Here is a 20,760-nt window from a genome sequence, read left to right on the forward strand (position 1 = left end):
CAGACCAGGCGGGAGAGGGAGGGATGTGCCGCGGGACCCGGACTCCGGACCGGGCGTGAGCGGGGACTCACATCCATCCTGGACACCACGGCCCCGGGGGACGGAACAGTCAGCCCACGGTCCATGGCGCTCGCTCCGCCTGCAGAGGCCGGGCCTGGGAAGCAGGACGGCACCCGGAGTTCCCGCCGTGTCCACTCGGGGGCCCTTCTGCTCTCTGCACGTCCTCACCGAAGCCTGGAAGCCGTGGGGCGCCTGTGGCTCCTTCACCGGCCACAGGCGGTGTGGCCTGCCAGGGCGGGTGGGCATGGTCCCCGGCCACAGGCGAGGTTCAGCATCAATGCAGTTGTCAGGTGAGCATCTCACCCCCAGGCGGGGAGAGGGGTCACCCTGATCATTGTCCACCTCACCCCCAGGCGGGAGAGGGGTCACCCCGATCATTGGCCACCTCACCCCCAGGCGGGAGAGGGGTCACCCCGGGCATTGGCCACCTCACCCCCAGGCGGGAGAGGGGTCACCCCGGGCATTGGCCACCTCACCCCCAGGCGGGGAGAGGGGTCACCCCGGGCATTGGCCACCTCACCCCCAGGCGGGGAGAGGGGTCACCCCGGGCATTGGCCACCTCACCCCCAGGCGGGGAGAGGGGTCACCCCGGGCATTGGCCACCTCACCCCCAGGCGGGAGAGGGGTCACCCCGGGCATTGGCCACCTCACCCCCAGGCGGGAGAGGGGTCACCCCGGGCATTGGCCACCTCACCCCCAGGCGGGAGAGGGGTCACCCCGGGCATTGGCCACCTCACCCCCAGGCGGGAGAGGGGTCACCCTGATCATTGGCCACCTCACCCCCAGGCGGGGAGAGGGGTCACCCTGACCATTGGCCACCTCACCCCCAGGCGGGAGAGGGGTCACCCCGGGCATTGGCCACCTCACCCCCAGGCGGGAGAGGGGTCACCCCGATCATTGGCCACCTCACCCCCAGGCGGGAGAGGGGTCACCCCGGGCATTGGCGTTGGCGTTAGAAGCCACTCTGGTTACAGTGGAGAAGTCCTGAGCGGGCACCCCTCCCCCGCCCCGTGGGCAGGGCCCTTCTGAAGCCCCGACCCTACCCAGGCCGTCCTCTCGGCCTCGGTGCGCACCGTACACAGGCGCCCTCTGCCCGGAGCCCCCGGCCTTAGCTGGGCGGCCAGTGCGGGAGCTCGGACCCGCAGCCAGGGGCCTCTGAATGGTGCCGGCCGGAGTCCGGCCCCGAAACCTCCGCCCTCAGCACAGACTGTGTTCCCGGTCGGCTGGACGCTCCTCTGACATGAGCAGGGCGCCCGCGGCGGGCAGGGACCCCGCCGTCCCCAGATGAATGACCGCGTCACACACAGTGAGGCGCTCCCCTGGCCCAGGGTCGGCCTTCGCCCCGGCTTTTCACACGGTGACAGCCTTTGGTGCGGATGCCGGGTGCTCATACACAGCCCTTCGAGATAGTCCGACACGGCTGTTTGTCCACATGTTAATTAGAGATGCAGAGACTGGGTCTCCTGCAACCCCCTCCGGGGACCGGGTCCCTCACCCGGGCACCGAGCCTGAACCTGGGCGTCACCCCGACCGGAAGGGAACCGGGACCCTCGGTGCGTGGACCGACGCTCGAACACGAAGCCACACCGGCTGGGCCAGCTCCCCCTTCGCATAAGGGCGGCAGCCGTGCTGGCTGAGGGCCCCCCGCTGAGGGCCCCCCTCATCTTGATCACATCGGCCGGGACCCTGCTCCCGTCCCGGTCACATTCTGAGGTGTGGGGGCCAGGACTTAAACGTGTGGGTTTTTGGGGGACGCAGCTCACCCCGCGGCTGCAGTACAGTGGGTCGGGCCCGGTGAGAGCAGGCAGGAGGAGACGTGGCTCCGCGTTCAGCTGTGGAAGTTTGTGCTTGCTGTTCTCGTAGAACGACTAGACTTTCCATCGTCCACGCGACAAAATGCAGCCATTGTAGGTGTGCGGTTTAGCGAGTTTCGACAAATCCGTGTCCCGATGTAACCGTCACCCCGATCAGGATGGGGATCCCTGCCATCTCTCCCAGCTCCCCCGTCCCTCCACCCCACGCCCAGCCCAGGGCCCCTGCCGCTGTAGATCCGTGGGTCCCTGCGGCGTTTCACACACGTGAATGACCCAGTGTCTGCGTTTAAAGCGAGCAGTTCACCCCGGGGGTCTAGAGTAGACGTTTCTAGTCCCTATAAACCCAGCCCTTAGGGTTCCATAGGGGGACGGAGAATCGTTTTGCCAGGTCTTTTGAAACGTTTTTATGGTTCCCTTCCAGGCCCACGGTCCTGTATCGGACGCCTCGCACCCCGTTAACTCCTCAGGTGGCCGTCTCCGAGCGGCTATGTTCGTTCGGTGGGGCTTTTAGGTCCAATCTGTCCCGTTTTCCTCGTCCCAGACCCTCCCCATCACTTTTGAAACGTGTGTGATGAAGGTCAACTGTGTGTGTGCTGACGTCCACCTCCACCTAAACCTCCACGTCGTCTTCATCTCCATCTCGAGGAGGGAGTCGTTTCGGGGTACGCGGCGATTAAAAAGCAGGACTTACCCCTGATGGCCCTTCCGGGGACCTGAGGTCTTTGGTGTGGGTTCTTCACAAATGAACTCGTCGTCAGTAATTCAGGGGGCTATCGTCTGACTCCCACTCCGTTCTGCAAGGCGGCCCGGCCTCCGGGGCCCCCTGGGGAGGCGGCAGAGGGAAGTCGCCGGGCCCCCGGGTGCCTTGAAGCGGAGACGGCCTGGCGCTCCCAGCTGTGGGCTCCGAGCAGCCCCCCGAGTGGCCCGGAGCCTCCGTTTCTTTTGAGAAACACCCCGAATCCGCTCTTCTCCTCATTCATTATCCGAGCATTACCATGCAGATTCCGTCACAGCTGCGAACGCGGGTCTGGTCCTGTGTCCCAGGATGCGCCCTAACTTAGTCAGGCGCACTGTGGGACTTGGCCTTGAGGACGCACTCGGGCTGGTGAGGAAGGTGCGGTGAACAGGCCGCTGTTATGGTGCCCCGTTAGGACGGAGCGGCAGTGGCTTCGATCTTCCCGACACATCAGTACACTAAGTCACCAGTGGCAACCGGCACCAGAGATAAAGACTTGTACCTCACACAGCCCCATCTCTCTCCGGTCGTTGTTTTTACATTTAAAGCATGCTGATTCCGTACCTCATCCTATCTCCCCCTCCATTACCATCCAGCGAGATACATCAGCACCCCCAGAGGGGGCTTTCGAGGGAGAAGCGTCATCCCTGATGAAGCTGGTGAACATTTTCATTTCCGTAGACCGCCTTCAGCAGTGGTTCTCCACCTTCCTAACGCCGCGGCCCTTCAATGCAGCTCCTCATGTGGTGGTGACCCCCAGCCATAAACTTACTTTCGTTGCTACTTCATAACTGTAATTTTGCTACTGTTAATGAACAGTAATGTAAATATCTGTGTTTTCCGATGGTCTTAGGCTCTACAGCAGCGGTTCTCAACCTGTGGGTCTAAGACCATCGGAAAACACAGATATTTACATTAAGATTCATTAACAGTAGCAAAATTACAGTTATGAAGTAGCAACGAAAATAATGTTATGGCTGGGGGTCACCACAGCATGAGGAGCTGTATTGAAGGGTCGCGGCGTTAGGAAGGTTGAGAACCACCGGCCTCCAGGGAGCTGGATAGTGAGTACATTGTGGGCAGGTAAAGTCATCCCAGCGATGGAATTGATTTTGAGACTTAGTTTATATACGCAGTCGAGTGAATATTCAGACTCAGATCACCTCCAGGTGGTGACAGACAGCCCGGGAAGCCCAGTGCCGTCCTTATGAGCTTCATTTGGTCTCTGTTTAGGTCAGGGTTCCAGGAGGAGGCCCGTGCGTGCCTTTTCACACGCAAAGACTTAGGATGCCTTTGTGTTTCAGCAGAACGCGTGCCCATGAAATGCCGGTCTGGCTCAGAAACGGGGCGTGGCTGTCTGAGCGCCCCTCCCACCCGGGTTCATCCTTGGCCCCTCTGTCCTCCGCCAGACCTCAGGACGGAGGGGCGTTCGTATTTCTGACGGCACCTCCATCCACAAGGGAGGTCTGAGCAGTGGCCAGGCCGTCATTAGAGTCAGGAGTTTCTGAAGTTCTGTTAAAAGCACTGCTTGCGCCCGGCCGGCGTGGCTCAGTGGTTGAGCATCGGCCTGTGAACCAGGAGGTCAGGGTTCGATTCCTGGTCAGGGCACGTGCCTGGGTTGCAGGCTTGATCCCCAGTGGGGGGCGTGCAGGAGGCAGCTGGTCAGTGAATCTCTCTTATCACTGATGTTTCTATCCCCCTCTCCCTCTCCCTTCCTCTCTGAATCGGTAAAAATATATTTTAAAAAAACACAAAATACTACTTGTAAGACTTAACATAGTCGTGAAAGATTAGCAAATTATTCACTGTCTTCGTTGAGATAGAAGTTGTACAATGTAAACAGAGAATAAAGTACAAGCAGGAAAAATGTATTTACTGCTTATTATCTTCGGTGATGAACAATATCAGAAGTTTGTGGATACACGTGTATATCCGATAACGTGTGTTATGTTTTCTCGGCGGTAAAGGTAATACTTGCAGAGTTGAAGTTGCTGGGTACAGTCACCATCCCTGAGTGTCCGTGGGGGGTGGGTCCGGGACACCCCCTCTCCCATGGGCACCAAAGCCTGCGTGTGCGCAGTTCCTATGTAAAACAGTGTGTGTCCACGCATGCAGTCAGCCCTCCACGTCTGCAGACGCCCCACCGTGGGCTGAAAAGAATGTTTTCGATCCACAGCTGGTTGAACTTGGGGATGCGGAGCCCACGGACAGGAGGGCAGCTGTGTTTGGACAGAGCCGTGTACCACGCAGCGTACCATAGGCCGGGACCTCACGCACGCTCAGAACCGCTGGGAGACAGGGAATCGGGAAAGGAGAGTGGCTGGTGGGGCGGGCTAGAAGGGGCCCATGGCGGGGGGGCGGGGGGGGCGGGGAAGAGGGCGTAGGTGATACTTTCAACAATAAAAATTTTAAAAAAATAAACAAGAATGGCCGTATGAGCAATATACACTGAGTGGCCAGATTATTATGATCTCTGAAGGCATAATAATCTGGCCACGCAGTGTGTGTGTGTGTGTGTGTGTGTGTGTGTGTGTGTAGCGGTTCTCAACCTGTGGGTCGCGACTGTAGAGCCTAAAGGGTCGCGGCGTTAGGAAGGTGGAGGGAGCTGGATAGTGAGCACACTGGGGGCAGGTAAAGTCATCCCAGCGATGGAATTGATTTTGAGACTTAGTTTATATACGCAGTCGAGTGAATATATATTGGAGGCCTGGTGCATGAATTCGTGCATGGGTGGGGTCCGGCCAGCCTGGCCAGGGGGAGGGGACATGGGTGGTTGGCCGGCCTGCCTGCTGGTCGAACTCCTGGTCGAGGGGACAATTTGCATATCAGCCTTTTAGTCTATAGGATAGACACTGAGTGGCCAGATTATTACGTGTTCAGAGATCATAATCATCTGGCCACTCAGTGTATGTATAAACTGGTACGTTGTAAATAGCCCTTTAAAATAACCATTACATTATTTTAAGATAACAGTGATCATTTGTAAAATCTTTAAAGCCATCACTAAAAATAATAGCTTACTTTTTTTCTCAGTTCTATTTCGGGCACTAGGCAAATGCTTTTTGTAACTTTCTGCCTTGTTACCTGAATTACCAATTTTTCACAATAATCATGAAAGGCGTTCTCGCGGTCATCTGACAGATGGGGAAACTGAGGCACCGGGCAGCAGGCAGGCGGTGGCCCCGGGACTGAAGGCGGCGCCCTGGCCCCGGGCTCACGGCTTCATTCTGCCCGTGCAAGCCCTGCTGACGTGTTCGCCATGTGTTTCCAAACAGGACTTACGAAGAGTAGCTGCAGTTCGTAGATGATCACGTAAAACATTTCCCTTCGCTTAAAAATGGTCCTTTCGTTCCAGAGTAAACGCCCACCCCGTTATCCGTGATGTTTCTCTGTCTCCGCGTGTGTCTGCGTGCGGCTGTATTGCTGAGTGACGTTTGTGAATTCCGTCCCGGGGGCACTCTGCACGTCTGAGCCCCGTTAGGGCCTGCTCTCCCCTCCGTGCCTGTCCCCCGCAGGGCGGTGGATCCAGGGCCTTATATGGTCACGGGGAGACGGGAGGCCCGTGTGGAGGAAGGTGGGAGAGGGAGCCGGGAGCACCCACCTCTCGTCCTCCGGGCGTTCAGTAGGAAGCTGCCCGGCCAACGTTGGTTGGTGCTACGGAGTGCCAGGCTCTGCTGGCCCCTGGGGTCCAGGGAGCGAGTCGCAGGGCCACCCACGGGCCCGCCCTCGGCTGGATCTCCAGGGGCGATTCTGAGCGCATGTCATTGCCAAAACCCTCCGTTCTGGGTTGGGCTTGGAGGGGGTTGACTCTGGTGCTGGCCAGCCCTCCCCCCCACCCCCCACCGGCCGGTCCATCCCCCAGAGGTGCAGAGGGGGAGGCTGGCCGCCTTGTCCTTTTTCTGAGCCTCAGCGACAGCACCCCTCCTAGCGCTGCCTCTCGGAGTGCGGACGCACACGGGCCCCTCGCGCCCGGGTCTGTGCAGCGGGACAGGCCGGCTTCTCCTCGGGGAAGGACTGGGTGTTTACGTCCACAAACCCCACGGCCTGGGCTTTCAGTTCCCTTAGCTGACACTGTGCCCGTTAACCCCTGGGCTGGTGCGTGTTTTTCTTTCTGATTGACGGTGGGACGGGCAGGTACCACATCACAGGGCAGCGGAGGGCCACTGCCTAAGCAGGGGTGGGGACGTGAGCCCCCAGATCACTCGGTCTGGCCCTGCCAGGGCCCTGGGGGAGTGAATGAACTGTTGGGCCCGTAGGGCAGGCTGATGGAAAGTGGGCAATGTGTATGGCCTGTGATGATGCTATAAACCTCCCACTGGCCCTTGGCAGGGAGAAGGCCCCCGCCCCTGCCCGCGGGGAGCAGCCGCTGAGCTCATGGCTGGAGGGACATCAGAGCCCTCAGTTACTGGGCTGTAGAGCCTGCCCGCCGTCCCAGCCGTTCACTCACTTCCGCTGTGAGCGAAAGTCAGAACAGAGTTCATTAAGTACTTGCGGGGGGCGGGGGGGGGGAGGGATAACTGGGGTGCGCTTACCACTGACTCCATCCTGATTGCATCTGCGGCTCCGCTGATGCCGGCACCCTCCGCCCCGCAGGCCGGGACCATTAGTCTGTGAGCTCCTGGTCGTGAACTCTCCATCGGGGTCAGGGTCTGCGTGGTCCTCTAGAAATCGGGCTGCCGCCCCCCGGTCTTCACACGTTGAGGGGCGTTCAGGTTTGTTATCAGGAAGATCCTGGCAGATGGCGGGACCTGGAGGACGCTCTGAGCCTCCCCGAACCCCCCGGGCTCCCACGTGGGGGGCGGGTACGAGCCTCCTGTGGAGTGAGCAAAGGAGGCTGTGGGCGGCCTGCGGGCACTGCCCGGACCTCCTGGGCTCCCGGGGACAGGTGCTGGGAAAAGGAGGAGCTGAGCTAGCCCCCTGTCCCCCAGCGCGCACACACACACACACACACACACACACACACATATACACACACATACACACACATACACACACACATACATATACATACACATATATACATACATACACACACATACACAGATACACACACATACACACACACATACATACATACACACACGCTTCCCGTCTCTCCTGGATGTTTCCTTCCCATCGATTGCTCTTCCCATCGCCCTCCACATCCCGTGCCTTCCCCTCCCTCCCCCCGCCCCCCCCCCACACACACTCCCTCCCCCTCTTCCGTCCCTTTTCGTTTTCTTGTTTCTTCGCAGCCTCTGTCCTTGGACTGTTTTCTGTCCCTTTCCTGCTTCTTTTCTTTTCTTTTTTAAAATAAATGTTCATTGATGTCAGAGAGGAAAGGAGAGGGAGAGAGAGAAACATCCATGATGAGAGAGAATCTCGGATCGGCTGCCTCCTGCACGCCCCACACTGGGGACGGAGCCCACAGCCCGGGCCTGTGCCCTGACCGGAACTGAACTGTGACCTCCTGGTTCACAGGTCGACGCTCACCCCTGAGCCCCGCCGGCCGGGCTGCAGTCCCGTGTTTAGGCCACACTCTCTTGCCACTCAGGTTGGTCTTGAAAAAGTTGTGTTTTTTCTCGCTCTTGTTGGTGTTTATTTTAAGCCTGTGCTCCAAGGACACAGATGTCTCTCTCGTGTGGATGTTCTAAAGGAAAGCTCCGTGCAGTGAACACGGGGGGGGGGGGGGGGGGGGGTGCCTCGCTGCTGGCCTTGCCGCCCGCTCGTGGGCCTCCGCCCTCACCTGTGCTTGCAGCGCCGGCCCCTCCCACCTGGTCCGAGGCAGGAAGTTCCGTCCGTCAGTGACCCCCTGAAGCATCCCGAAGCGAGTGCTCGGACGGATGGGCCCAGAGCTCAGCCGCGGGCCCCGCAGGGCCTCCCAGGGCCCTGGCCACAGGCGCCTGCAGGCAGCCCGCCGTGGTCACGTCATGGATGGGAGCCCGGGAGCCCGTAGGTGCACCTCCTCTTTGGTGACATACCGGTTCCGGGGGGTCATGTGCTTCAGGTGGGACTGAGGTAACTAAGACCCAGAAAGAGCCCAGCCGGTGTGGCTCCGTGGTTGAGCATCGACCTATGACCCAGGACGTCAGGGTTCGATTCCCGGTCAGGGCACATGATCCCCAGTAGGGGGTGTGCAGGAGGCAGCCGATCTGTGATTCTCTCTCATCACTGATGTTTCTATCTCTCTCCCTCTCCCTCTCTGAAATAAATAAAAATGTATTAATAATAATGAAAAGAACCAGAATGACCCCAACAGCCAGAAGAATGGTCTCTGAGCACCTGTCCAGTTCCCAGCACCACGCGCCTCCCAGGGAGCCCTGTGGGCAGAGCCTGAGCCCTGTGGCTCGCTCTCAACACACGCCCCCCGGTCTGCTGTGTGCACACGGAGACCACGTCCCTCACCGCTCCGGCGTCTTACTGCTCAGCAGGTCTTTTCGAAAAGGTGACACTGATTCTGCCGATAAGAAGTCCTTCCCGTTACTGGAAAGCACCCGTTCTTATCGCCCGAACAACGTTTTTCTATTTTGGAGGGACATGGGGAGTGAGGTGCTCTCAGGCCATCCTAGCATCTTAGAACAGTGTGAAATGTAAACAGCAAACAGCACTCCAGGGAGAGGGGTGAGTGAGGGGTCTCCGAGGCAGCCGTCTGCGCTGAGCTCCGAGCTCACTGGCCGCTGCCCCGTCCTGAGGCAGGCCCGCGCCGTGCTGATTAGAGCTCGCTCTTCCTCGTCACCCGAGGACACGCTGCGGCTGTCCGGAGAGCTCCGTGCCGGCTCTTTGGGGGACTTTGTGTGTTTTTCCCACTCACCCTTTCGGAATGCCTTTCACTTCAGGACGGGTCCCCCTTCTCCCAAAGGAATTTCCCATTGCAGTTCTGACCTTTCTTAAGGCATTTGGACCTAAAATGCTACCTTTCTTAAGGCATTTGGACCTCGATGGTTTTACACTTTTAAAATCACAGCGTTGTGAGAAATCAGGACCGAAAAAGCATTCCGGACCAACGGGTGCGATGGCGTGCGCTGTGCGTGGGAAGGCTGGCAGGGGCGGTGAAACCGTTTGCCAGGCCCCATAGCTCACCAGAAAACGCGGGTCTCTGTTTTCTCGAATCCTCGGGAAACCGTGTCTGAATTTAGAAACCTCCATCGATGTCAGCGCCCTGAGAAGCGCGGCGGCTTCTTTCCTCTTTAAAAGGTAATTGGGTCAGAGTTAGGAGTGCCAGCCTGTGATGTGGAATGCCCAAATATAGGTATGTCTTCTTTAAAAATAACACGCCCTGGATTCACAAAACCAGGAAGAGTGTGTTTCTTGCGATGCCAAGTGACTCTTTGACCCCAACACGATTCCCTTAGCAATGCCGATCAATACTTCTCAGAGCACTTAAAGCAGAACTTGATTTAAAAATTTTTATTTGGCCCGGCCGGCGTGGCTCAGTGGTTGAGCATCGGCTTATGAACCAGGAGATAAAGATTCGATTCCGGGTCAGGGCACAGGCCCGGGTTGTGGGCTCCATCTCCAGTGGGGGGCGTGCAGGAGACAGCCGATCAGTGAATGATTCTCTCTCATCATTAATGTTTCTATCTGTCTCTCTCTCTCTCCCTTCCTCTCTGAAATCAATAAAAACATATTTTTAAAAATAAAATAAAAATGTTTATTTGCACGGGGATCTCGTCAGCAGGAGCTCACTGCAGGTGGCTCATTCCCGGGTTCGACTCTCAACTCCCTCCGGCAGCCCAGCACCCACCAGCATTTGCTGAACGAATGAACCAGCGCACACGTGCTTTTGAGCACACCTACTGTGCGCGTTAGAGGGAGCCAGCGTGTTTACAAACCTGTGTCTCTTCATTTTTACTATTTTTTTAATGCAAAAAGGTCTAGCCCTATGGTTGGCAAACTGCGGCTCATGAGCCACATGCGGCTCTTTGGCCCCTTGAGTGTGGCTCTTCCACAAAATACCACGGCCTGGGCGAGTCTGTTTTGAAGAAGTGGCGTTAGAAGAAGTTTAAGTTTAAAAAATGTGGCTCTCAGAAGAAATTTCAGTCGTTGTCCTGTTGATATTTGGCTCTGCTGACTAATGAGTTTGCTGACCGCTGGGCTGGCCAGTGGGCATCTGAGACTCTTCCGAGGGGGTTTGTTCCCAGGGACGCGATTGAGGGCAGCAGGCATTTGGCTGTTGACACGGCTGGACGAGGAATTTTTATGGCCACGTCCGAGAAGCCAGTCCGTCCAGTTTATTGTCCGTTGAGAGGCAGGTGTGTCCGGTAGTTACATCTGGGACGGCAGTTAGAGGAGTAGCTGCAGGGCCCGGTGGCTGGGGGGGGGGGGGGGGGGGGAAGGGCCGGGGGCGGGGGGGTCACTTCCCTGCGTGGCTCCTGCCTTCTGCGCGCCCACTGCCCAGGCGGGGCCGGCCAGGGGGAGGCCTGTGGGTGGCCGGAGGCAGATCCGTCCCTTCCTGGTGAAAGCCAGAGCCCGGCAGCCGCGGGGAGAGGTAACCCTAGCCGGTGCCCCGCGGCCGGCCAGCGCAACTGTCACCGCACATCCATCATCGGGTCATTACAGGCCGGGCCACCTCGCCCGGAGCCAGCTTCCGCTCTGCGGAGGCGATAATGCTCCGCAGGGTGCGGAGGGTTCTGGTTTCAGCCAGGAGGCCTCTGAGGGCTCAGCGCGGGCTCCAGGGCCAGCTCGGCTGCTGGCGCTCCCATCCACCGTGCGTGGGCCCGGCGGCCCGGTGAGCAGGTGCGGGCAGGGCGCCACCCCCTCGCTCTGCTGGGGTGTAGATCTGGGAGCCGAGGGGCCAGGGAGGGCCAGACAGCCCCCGGGCGTGTGCCATCAGAGATGCCTGCCCTGTCGCTCAGTGTCACACCGGAGACTCCCGTGTCAGCCGAGCATGAGCTCGCGTGCCCCGGGGCCCGCACACGTCCTCTCTGCAGGAAGCCAAGGGCAAGAAGTGCCGTCCGCATGTTCGGATTTATTTCTGTCTGTCGTCGTTCGACCCTCCCCGTACGATATCCAGACAGGCCTGGAGGTGAAGGTGAGAGAGCGGCGTGCCAAGTGTGCCTTCGTTGATGGAATCGGGCAATAAATCTTCTCCTTTTCAAAAATGCACTTCACGACATTCCAACGGTAACAAACGTCCAACCCCGGAAAGCACAAAAGAATCGGAACAAACCCAACCTCGGCTGTCACTTCGTCACCTGCCCAGCCCTGCAGGGTCTGGGGGGTTTGACTCCAGAACATTCCGTCGTTGCCACTCAGACTTGTGGGAAAACGGCCTTTGCCTGTAGAACGGCCGCAGAGAGCGCTTTCGCTTCCATGCTGCGTTTTACTTTCTTCTCCTCCTCACCCGGGGAAGTGTCTTCATTGATCTTTAGAGAGTGGGGGGGGGAAGGGAGGGGCCCTGGCCAGGAGGCTCAGTTGGTTGGAGTTGGTTTCGGATTCAATCCAGGTCGGGGTGTGTATGGAAGGTGACTAATCGCTGCTTCTCTCTCTCCTCTCTCTCTCTCTCTCTCAAAAAAAATCATTAAACATATTCTCAGGTGAGGATTAAAAAGAAAACTTCCTTTAAAAAATAAAATAAAAACCCTCTGTGATGTTTTAAGTACATTTAAAAATATCCAAGAAATCTAATTTAAAAATGAAGTCCACTATTAAAAAAAAACAGAGCAGAATTCTATCAAAATGTTCTCCCTTTTTCCCCCAAGTTTTGGGAAAACATTCAAAGCTGAGAAATGTTGGCAAACAGTCATCGTTTTCATGGTCCCAGCTTGGTCATCTACTGAGGGAGCATCCGATAGGTTTTCATTAAGAAAACGGAGAACAGAAAGGCCCCGGGGTTCTCACTCCCCCCCCCCCCCCCCCCCGCAGGGCCTGGGCGTGGCCTGGGCGTGGCCTGGGGAGCTGTAGTGGGACGAGCGACCTTGTGCGGTTCAAGGTTAGGAAGTCACTGCGATTACATTAACAGGCATTTTTGAAACAACTTTGAAGCCGCCTCGTTTTTTGTGTGTTTTTTAAAAATATATTTCTGTTGATTTCAGAGAAGAAGGGAGAGGGAGAGAGAGAAAGAAACATCAGTGATGTGCCCTAACTGGTTTGGCTCAGTGGATAGAGCGTCGGCCTGCGGACTGAAAGGTCCCAGGTTCGATTCCGGTCAAGGGCATGTACCTTGGTTGCGGGCACATCCCTGGTAGGGGGTGTGCAGGAGGCAGCTGATCGATGTTTCTCTCTCATTGATGTTTCTAACTCTCTATCCCTCTCCATTCCTCTCTGTAAAAAATCAATAAAATATTTTTAAAAAAGAAAAAGAAACATCAGCCTCGCGCGAAACACATGGACATTGCGGCTGAGAGTCCTGTTAAGTGATGAAGTCATGCGGTCGGTCACGTGATGTTTTTCTACAAAACCATTCCGCTGAGGCCAGCGGGATTGCGTGGGCCCTGAGATGACGCTCCCCAGGCGACCCCGAATCTCCACGGAGGCAGGTCCTGGACTCCGAGACTTGATGACAGTCTGCGCCCCTAAACCAGGGCGGGGAGCCTTCTTCCTGCCAGGGGCCATTTGGATGTATCACGTCATCCGCGGGCCCTACACCATGATCAGCTTCAAAAGCAGCCTGCTCTGTGCGCTCAGACATCTCCTCAGCTCCCCCTCGGGCCCTGGCAGGGCCAGACGGAAGGATCCGGGGCTTACACGGCCCGAGGGCCACACTTCCAACCCCGCTAAATGGCTGGCAGCTATCAGCAAACAGAGTTCATCAAAGCACTCTGCTCCAGACAGCCCGCACAGCACAGGTGCTCCGTGAGTGTATGTGGGGTGTGTGTGTGTGTGTGTGTGTGTGTACACGTGTGCTTCAAACCAGGCTGAAATTTGCGGGAAAGTTAGGATTGGTATGAAATCCCTTTGCTGCTCGATCGAATGATATGAATTACAACATCAAATGATACAGGCGAGTCTTTTCCTATTGACGTGCTTTTCTGGAGACATCCCTAAGAAACCTGCTTCTTTTCCCAGCGAAAGAGGTAATATAGTCCAGCTTGATCGTGAAGCCTGACAGAAGACAGGGCGTACGTTCTTAACAAATAAAGTCATTGAAACTCGCAGCGTGAGCCCGGCGTGGAGCGGGCAGGGCCCCGGGCTGCGTGAGGCCGGCGGCGTTAGGGGGCCGCTCTCATTAGCTTCTCTCCCCGCTGCCTGCGGCCACATCCTGGCACCGCTGTCTGCTGGGGGGTGAGGTGCGGATCAGCCCCCGGAGGCCGCAGGCTCGCAGCAGCTGCAGACTGAGTTAAAGACAACCCACCAGGAGCCGGGAAACCCCCCAGCGGAGCCGTGGGGAAGAACGGAGAGAACCTTCCAGGCGCTGCGTCACGGCAGAGCAGTGTAGTCAGATCTGCTGACTCCGGTGAGGGAAATGTGAGCATCTTTCTGGCTTTCAAACAAAGCGCATTTCACACACGCTTAAGTGAGTGTCTGAAGAGTGAAGGGTTTGATTGGAGGAGTTTTCTCTACGATTATTTCTGGTTTAGTTTCTTCTTAAGTAGACTTCAGGGGGAAAGTGAATAATGTGGGTACAGCTGTTCAGCCCCCAGATCAAGGTTTAGAGCTGCTGAGCTCTCCCCCACCCCCCCGCCATCCGGTCAGCACCCCCTACGGGCCACACTCTGCACCCCATCGCAGTCAGTACCCCCAAAGGCCCGGCACTCTGCACCCCGTCACAGTCAGTACCCCCACAGGCCCGGCACTCTGCACCCCGTCCTGGTCAGTACCCCCACAGGCCCGGCGCTCTGCACCCCGTCACAGTCAGTACCCCCCACAGGCCCGGCGCTCTGCACCCCGTCCTGGTCAGTACCCCCACAGGCCCGGCGCTCTGCACCCCGTCACAGTCAGTACCCCCCACGGACCACGCTCTGCACCCCGTCCTGGTCAGTACCCCCACAGGCCCGGCGCTCTGCACCCCGTCCTGGTCAGTACCCCCCACGGACCACGCTCTGCACCCCGTCACAGTCAGTACCCCCACGGGCCACGCTCTGCACCCCGTCACAGTCAGTACCCCCCACAGGCCATGCTCTGCACCCCGTCCTGGTCAGTACCCCCCACAGGCCACGCTCTGCACCCATCGTAGTCAGTACCCCCACGGGCCACGCTCTGCACCCCGTCACAGTCAGTACCCCCACAGGCCCGGCGCTCTGCACCCCGTCACAGTCAGTACCCCCCACAGGCCATGCTCTGCACCCCGTCACAGTCAGCGCCCCCCACAGGCCCGGCGCTCTGCACCCCGTCACAGTCAGTACCCCCACGGGCCACGCTCTGCACCCCGTCACAGTCAGTACCCCCACAGGCCCGGCGCTCTGCACCCCGTCACAGTCAGTACCCCCACAGGCCACGCTCTGCACCCCGTCACAGTCAGTACCCCCACAGGCCCGGCGCTCTGCACCCCGTCACAGTCAGTACCCCCACAGGCCCGGCGCTCTGCACCCCGTCACAGTCAGTACCCCCCACAGGCCATGCTCTGCACCCCGTCACGGTCAGTACCCCCCACGGGCCACGCTCTGCACCCCGTCACTGTCAGTACCCCCCACAGGCCACGCTCTGCACCCATCGCAGTCAGTACCCCCACAGGCCCGGCGCTCTGCACCCACAGGCCAGCATCGGAGCGTGGCCGTCCAGGTCCGCGTTGCTGTCCGTCATTCCGTGGGGACGGACCACACGGCCTGGGCCTCGCCCGCACGTCCTCGGTGAGATCCGCGGACGCCGTGGCGCCTCATCATTCCCCTCACTGTGTGGCCGCTCGCGTCTTTTATTCTCGTAAACTCGGGGAAGGGAGACACGGTGTTGAGGGGAGAGGGAGGCACGTGTGTGGGTCATGGGCCATTCGTGTGCAGTTCTCAAACACCCCCGTCCCTCCGTGTCCCCGGGGGGGTGAGTCCGTGTTCTCCGTGCCGTGGGCTTCATGTAGTAACACAGATTCAAGCCACGTTTACGGCGCTGTCCGGGGCGACAGCCACCAGCTGCAGGTGGCCCCTAAATTAAAGTGTAAATTCATTACAATTAAAAGCCCAGCTCCTCGGTGGCAGCAGCCACACGTCCCTGCTCAGGTGCCATGCGGGGGGAGAGGGGGGAGGGGTGACCACCCTGATGTACAGACGCAGGAAACTGGCCCTGCCCTCGCGTCAGTCCCCTCCCAACCCCAGCGGAGGAGCCCCGGGTTAATGTTCAAAGTCAGCAGCATCCGTACGTTTATGATTTACGATGTCCATGGTACATATTCCGAGAAACCTGGAGCCCTGCCGCCGACCAGTTACGCCTCCCCCTCCCGGCTAGGCCTGGCAGCGTGGGCTGCGCCGGGAGGTCACCGTCTAACCGGCACTGACCCTGCAATCTGCCCGTTCGCCCGGCCCTGCAGGCAGGACCGGGGGGGGGGGGGGGCGGGTGTCCAATCGGAAAACTATTCCAGGCGCGGCGGCCATGGCCGGTTAAGACCGGGAGGGGTGGGGGGACACTTTGTAACAGGAAGTCAGGGAGTACGCGTCCCCCAAGAGCAGCGGCCATAGGGTTCCATTTCAAATATTTCTAAGTCTCCATGGGCAGGATGGAGTGCTTCACTCTCTCAAAAGAGCACCTTTCCGCCCGGCGGGCGTGGCTCAGTGGTTGAGCATCCACCTGTGAACCAGGAGGTCAGGGTTCGATTCCTGGTAAGGGCACATGCCCGGGTTGTGGGCTCCATCCTCAGTAGGGGGCGTGCAGGAGGCCGCCAGTCCATGATTCTCTCTCATCATGGATGTTTTTATCGCTCTCTCCCTCTCTGAAATCAATAAAAATACATTTAAAATAATAATAATTAAAAAAATAGAAATGGAAGGAAACACCTTGTGGGACCAGGTGCTGGGAAGTCTGTACTCACTTCAAGGGCATGGAGTTAAGGGAGTTTGCGAAGCGAGGGGTAGAACATCCACATTTCACGCACGTGGTGTGTGTTGTGTTAAGTGCCGGTTAGCTCTTCTGTTGGGATGGGTCGTGCCTCGCCACGTGCCAGCTGCCAGCCGCGAAGTGCGAGGGTTCGGGAGTGGAACTGGCCGGAGCTCCGGATGACTGGAGACGAGCATGAGTCCATCTCCTGGTTCTGAGCCTGGACGCCATCCCTCGTCACAGAGCTCGCTTTTCTCACACCTGTTCTCACAGACGTGCGCGCCTGCAGGCGTTATGGCCCGGTGAGCCTCACGGCCCGCGTCGCCGGCGTGTTCCTCATGATGTGCGCTCCCTCTCTCGCCCCTGCAGGGAGAACGCGTGTCTAACCTGCTTCTCTCTCCGTAGGACAGCCGGCCCAATATGTCCAGACCCCTGATCACTAGATCTCCCGCGTCTCCGCTCAACAACCAAGGCATCCCGACGCCCGCCCAGCTCACCAAGTCCAATGCGCCCGTCCACATCGACGTGGGCGGCCACATGTACACCAGCAGCCTGGCCACGCTCACCAAGTACCCCGAGTCCAGGTAACACCCGTGCGTGCACGCGATGACCTAACGCTTTTCCCTGTGACCGGCGTAGCGACGTGGCCTCCGGGGCCGGGGGAGGCCTGAAAGCGCCGTGGGGCTGTCCCCGGATGCGCTGCAAATCTCCTGCAGGTCGGGGCTAGGCCCGCCGCTTAGCCAGGGCCCTGTGAGAAGGTCACGGGGCGGGAGGGCTGTGTGTTGCACTCTGCAGAGATCTCCCCGTTACTTAGTGCAGGACCAAGAGGACAGTGATTTCCACCCCGGACTTGCCTTCTGGCCTTTTCTAAAATTCATTGCTGCCCTGCCGGTGTGGCTCAGTGGTTGAGCATCGACCTATAAACCAGGAGGTCACCGCTCAATTCCCAGTCAGGGCACATGCCTGAGTTGTGGGCTCGATCCCCAGTAGGGGGCGTGCAGGAGGCAGCCAGTCTATGATTCTCTCTCATCACTGCTGTTTCTATCTCTTTCTCCCTCTCCCTTCCTCTCTAAAATCAATCTATATATATCCTAATATATAAAAACCCTGGGTCCGTCGCATCCACAATGACCGGAGGCTCAACCAACCAGCAGTCAGTCCTGCAGTCAGCGCTGGGTTGCCGTGGCGACCCAGCACTGACTGCTACGGCTGCAGGCACAGTGACCCCACACTGACTGCTGAGGGGGCTGCGAATCAGGCCCAGAGAGAGGCCTGAAGAGAGAAGCAGGGTCTGATCCATAGCCTCTGTGGCAGCTGTTGATTAGCACTTGCCTCTCTCTTTCTTTCCGGGCCTGGCCAGCAGCCGTGCCTCCATTTCTCTCCAGGCCTCCACCGGGGCTGCTGATCAGCCCCACCTTTCTGATCAAGCCCCACTGATAGGCCCAGAGACACTGACTGGCATAGAAACTGACCAATCAGAACCAAATCTGGGTCAACTGTGAGGAGCCAATGGCTGCCTAGGAGGCGGAGCTTTTGATGCTAACTGGCATAGAAACTGACCAATCACAACCAAATTGGCCGGCAGAGGAGGGCAGTTGGGGGCAATCAGGCTGGCAGGGGAGAGCCATTGGGGGCGAGATCAGGCCGGCAGGGGAGGGCCATTGGGGGCGATCAGGCTGGCAGGGGAGAGCCATTGGGGGCGAGATCAGGCCAGCAGGGGAGGGCAGTTGGGGGGACCAGGTCGGCAGGGGAGGGCAGTTGGGGGCAATCAGGCCAGCCGGGGAGCAGTTAGTTGTTGATTAGGCCGGCAGGGGAGTGGTTAGGGGGTGATCAGGCTGGCAGGCAGAAGCGGTTAGGGGCAATCAGGCAGGCAGGCAGGCGAGCAGTTAGGAGTCCGCAGTCCTGAATTGTGAGAGGGGTCCCAGATTGGAGAGGGTGCAGGCTGGGCTGAGGGACACCCCCCCCCCAGTGCACAAATTTCATGCACCAGGCCTCTAGTATATCTATAAAAGGCTAATATGCACAGTCTCTTCTTGGGAGTTCGACCGGGAGACCAGGAATTCGATCACTCACGATGATATGCACTGACCACGCAACTGGCAGGCAACCAGCAGCTGTGGTGGGGGGGGGGGGCGCTAAGGGAGTGAGGGAAGGGGGAGGCGGGAAGGCAGGGAACCTGATCGGCCCTGATCGCCGGCCAGGCCTACGGACCCTACCCGTGCACAAATTTCATGCACCGGGCCTCTAGTAAAATACATTTTAAAGAAACAAAAAGAGACAGGCTCGCCACGATGGCCACCCAAGGCAGGTATGGAGCGTGAGGATGGGGTGCTCGCCCAGCAGAGGTGTGGCTCCTGCTTCGCCCCTGATGGGCAGCGCCCAGCACTGGAAGGAGAGTGGGTGAGGGCAGTGGCAAGGGGCTGCGCACACCGCTCTCAGGACACCGAGGGCCATCGTCGGGCCTGCCCTGTGGCCGCCAGCCCAGGAGCTTCCTGGGTTCCGAGTGCTGGGCCCCGGGCGGAGCCCTCAAGCCCGAGTTCCTGTCTCACACCAGCACCCCGGACGTGGATCCAGCAGCCTCAGACCCAGGTTGCAGCACCTCAACAAGAGGCCGAACAACAAATGCATCCTGTCGGCCACACGGTTCCCGGAGCTTCTGTTCAGAACGATCGCGTGGCGCCGAGGAGAAAGCCTGGAATGGTCGCCGTGATTCATGGCGCAGGGTGCAGGCCGGTTACACATCTCGGGGCTGTGGCTCCTGGGGAGTGGGCGGCAGTCTCAGCGCAGATGGGGAGAGCGTGTCCGGCCGCCGGGGAAGCGCACCCAGTAGGGCTGGTCAGGCGAAGGCGGGCGGTTGGGTTGGTGAGACTGGTTGATCTTTAAAGGAAGACAGGTAGTTTTCGGAGGGATTTCCAAGGAGGGAAAGGGCCCAGTAGATGAGAGAGGGGCAGTGTCTCCGGGGCAGGAGGGGAGCTGCCCCTCCCCGTGCCCCGGGTGGAGGGCCAATGACACTGGCCCCGGGCGATGTTTTCTTTCAAACGATGGAACAGCCTTTCTGTTCAGAGCTGGAGAGTCAGTCTGCAGTCCACTTCCTGTGAGCCACTGGCGGGCTCATCAGCTTCCGGCCACTGGAACAAAACAGGCCTCCTCCCCCTTAAAGGAATCTAACGCACCGCGTCTGTGTGAGGGCCGGGGTGGGAACCTTTCTCTGCCCAGGGCCATTGGGGTGCTTCTAACGCCATTCCTGGGCCATACAGAAGTATCGTCTGCACAGTCAGCCTGCTCGATGTGGTCGACCTGTCATTAACTCCCCCTAATGCCGGGGCAGGGCCAGCCCACGTGATTTGGGGGGCCTTCTCCGCCCCACCTAACCCCCCCATCAGCAGAGGGATAAATAGCTCTGGCTCTTGTCTGCCTGTGGATTTATTTCAGGAAGTCCCTCACTTCAGTCTCATCGTCCAGTCTAGGCAGTCTGCCCACGGCAAGGGGCACGGGTGGCCTCGGAGCAGCGACCTTGCCACGTGCTGAAGGGGGCTTGGTCACGAGAAAACGAAGAGCACACCTCCGGGGCCAGCTCTGGCCCTCGCGGCTCTGCCCAGGGAGGAGCGGCACGCTGGGCAGCGCCAGGGTGTGGGGGCTGCTTCCCACATTGGGGGTGTCTGGGCGCATTGATGCATTCGTCACCTCCCTTCCTGTTGCTAATAGAACAGGAGAGCCCCCCAATGCGGCGAGCTATCTCAGGGTTCACCGCTGGGCACAAACACACATGCATACAACCGATTAGAAAAAAAACGACAATGAAAATTCATTTCCAAACCGTGCCTCTACCCGAGCCCTAGCCTTCTAAACGCTGGGAGACCCGCCGCAGCCTTCCGTGCCGCGCACCGTGCCTGCCGCGTGGCGGATGCTTGCTGGGTGTTCGGTGAGGTGTGTGTGTAATAACAAGGTCTTGTAGTTACCGTTGGAAAAGTCCGCTCGGAAGGTTCCTTATAAAAGGTCCCGGGAATCGCTTACAAGGCTGGTGTGTGAACCGTACTCTCCTGTGGCCTTGAGAACAAGCCCTCAAAGGGCTGAGACTCGGCACCGTTGTTCCGCGCGGCCCCGCTCGCCGATCACACGCCTCCGGCCCCAGTCCCTGGAGCGCCTGCCAGTCCTGCCCCCAACGCAGGGTTAGCCTTCACTTGAGAGCTGCTCCACGGCCATGAGGACCGACAGGAAGTCACATGGATGAACTTCCAGGAGACAGGCTGCGTGTGGGCGCGTGGAGAGCGC

At 58.8% G+C, this 20,760-nt stretch overlaps 1 protein-coding gene across 1 annotated transcript in view; it reads left to right on the forward strand.

Annotated features, from left to right (window-relative positions):
• The window catches only part of KCTD1 (potassium channel tetramerization domain containing 1), a 62,590-nt gene that overhangs the window by 18,481 nt on the left and 23,349 nt on the right, over positions 1-20,760 (forward strand). Inside the window, 1 exon segment of the mRNA XM_054724102.1 lies at positions 16,894-17,072. Within this exon segment, the coding sequence (XP_054580077.1) occupies positions 16,894-17,072 (179 nt within the window).

This window comes from Eptesicus fuscus, chromosome 12 (genome assembly GCF_027574615.1).
Source record: "Eptesicus fuscus isolate TK198812 chromosome 12, DD_ASM_mEF_20220401, whole genome shotgun sequence".
Lineage (NCBI taxonomy): Eukaryota > Metazoa > Chordata > Mammalia > Chiroptera > Vespertilionidae > Eptesicus > Eptesicus fuscus.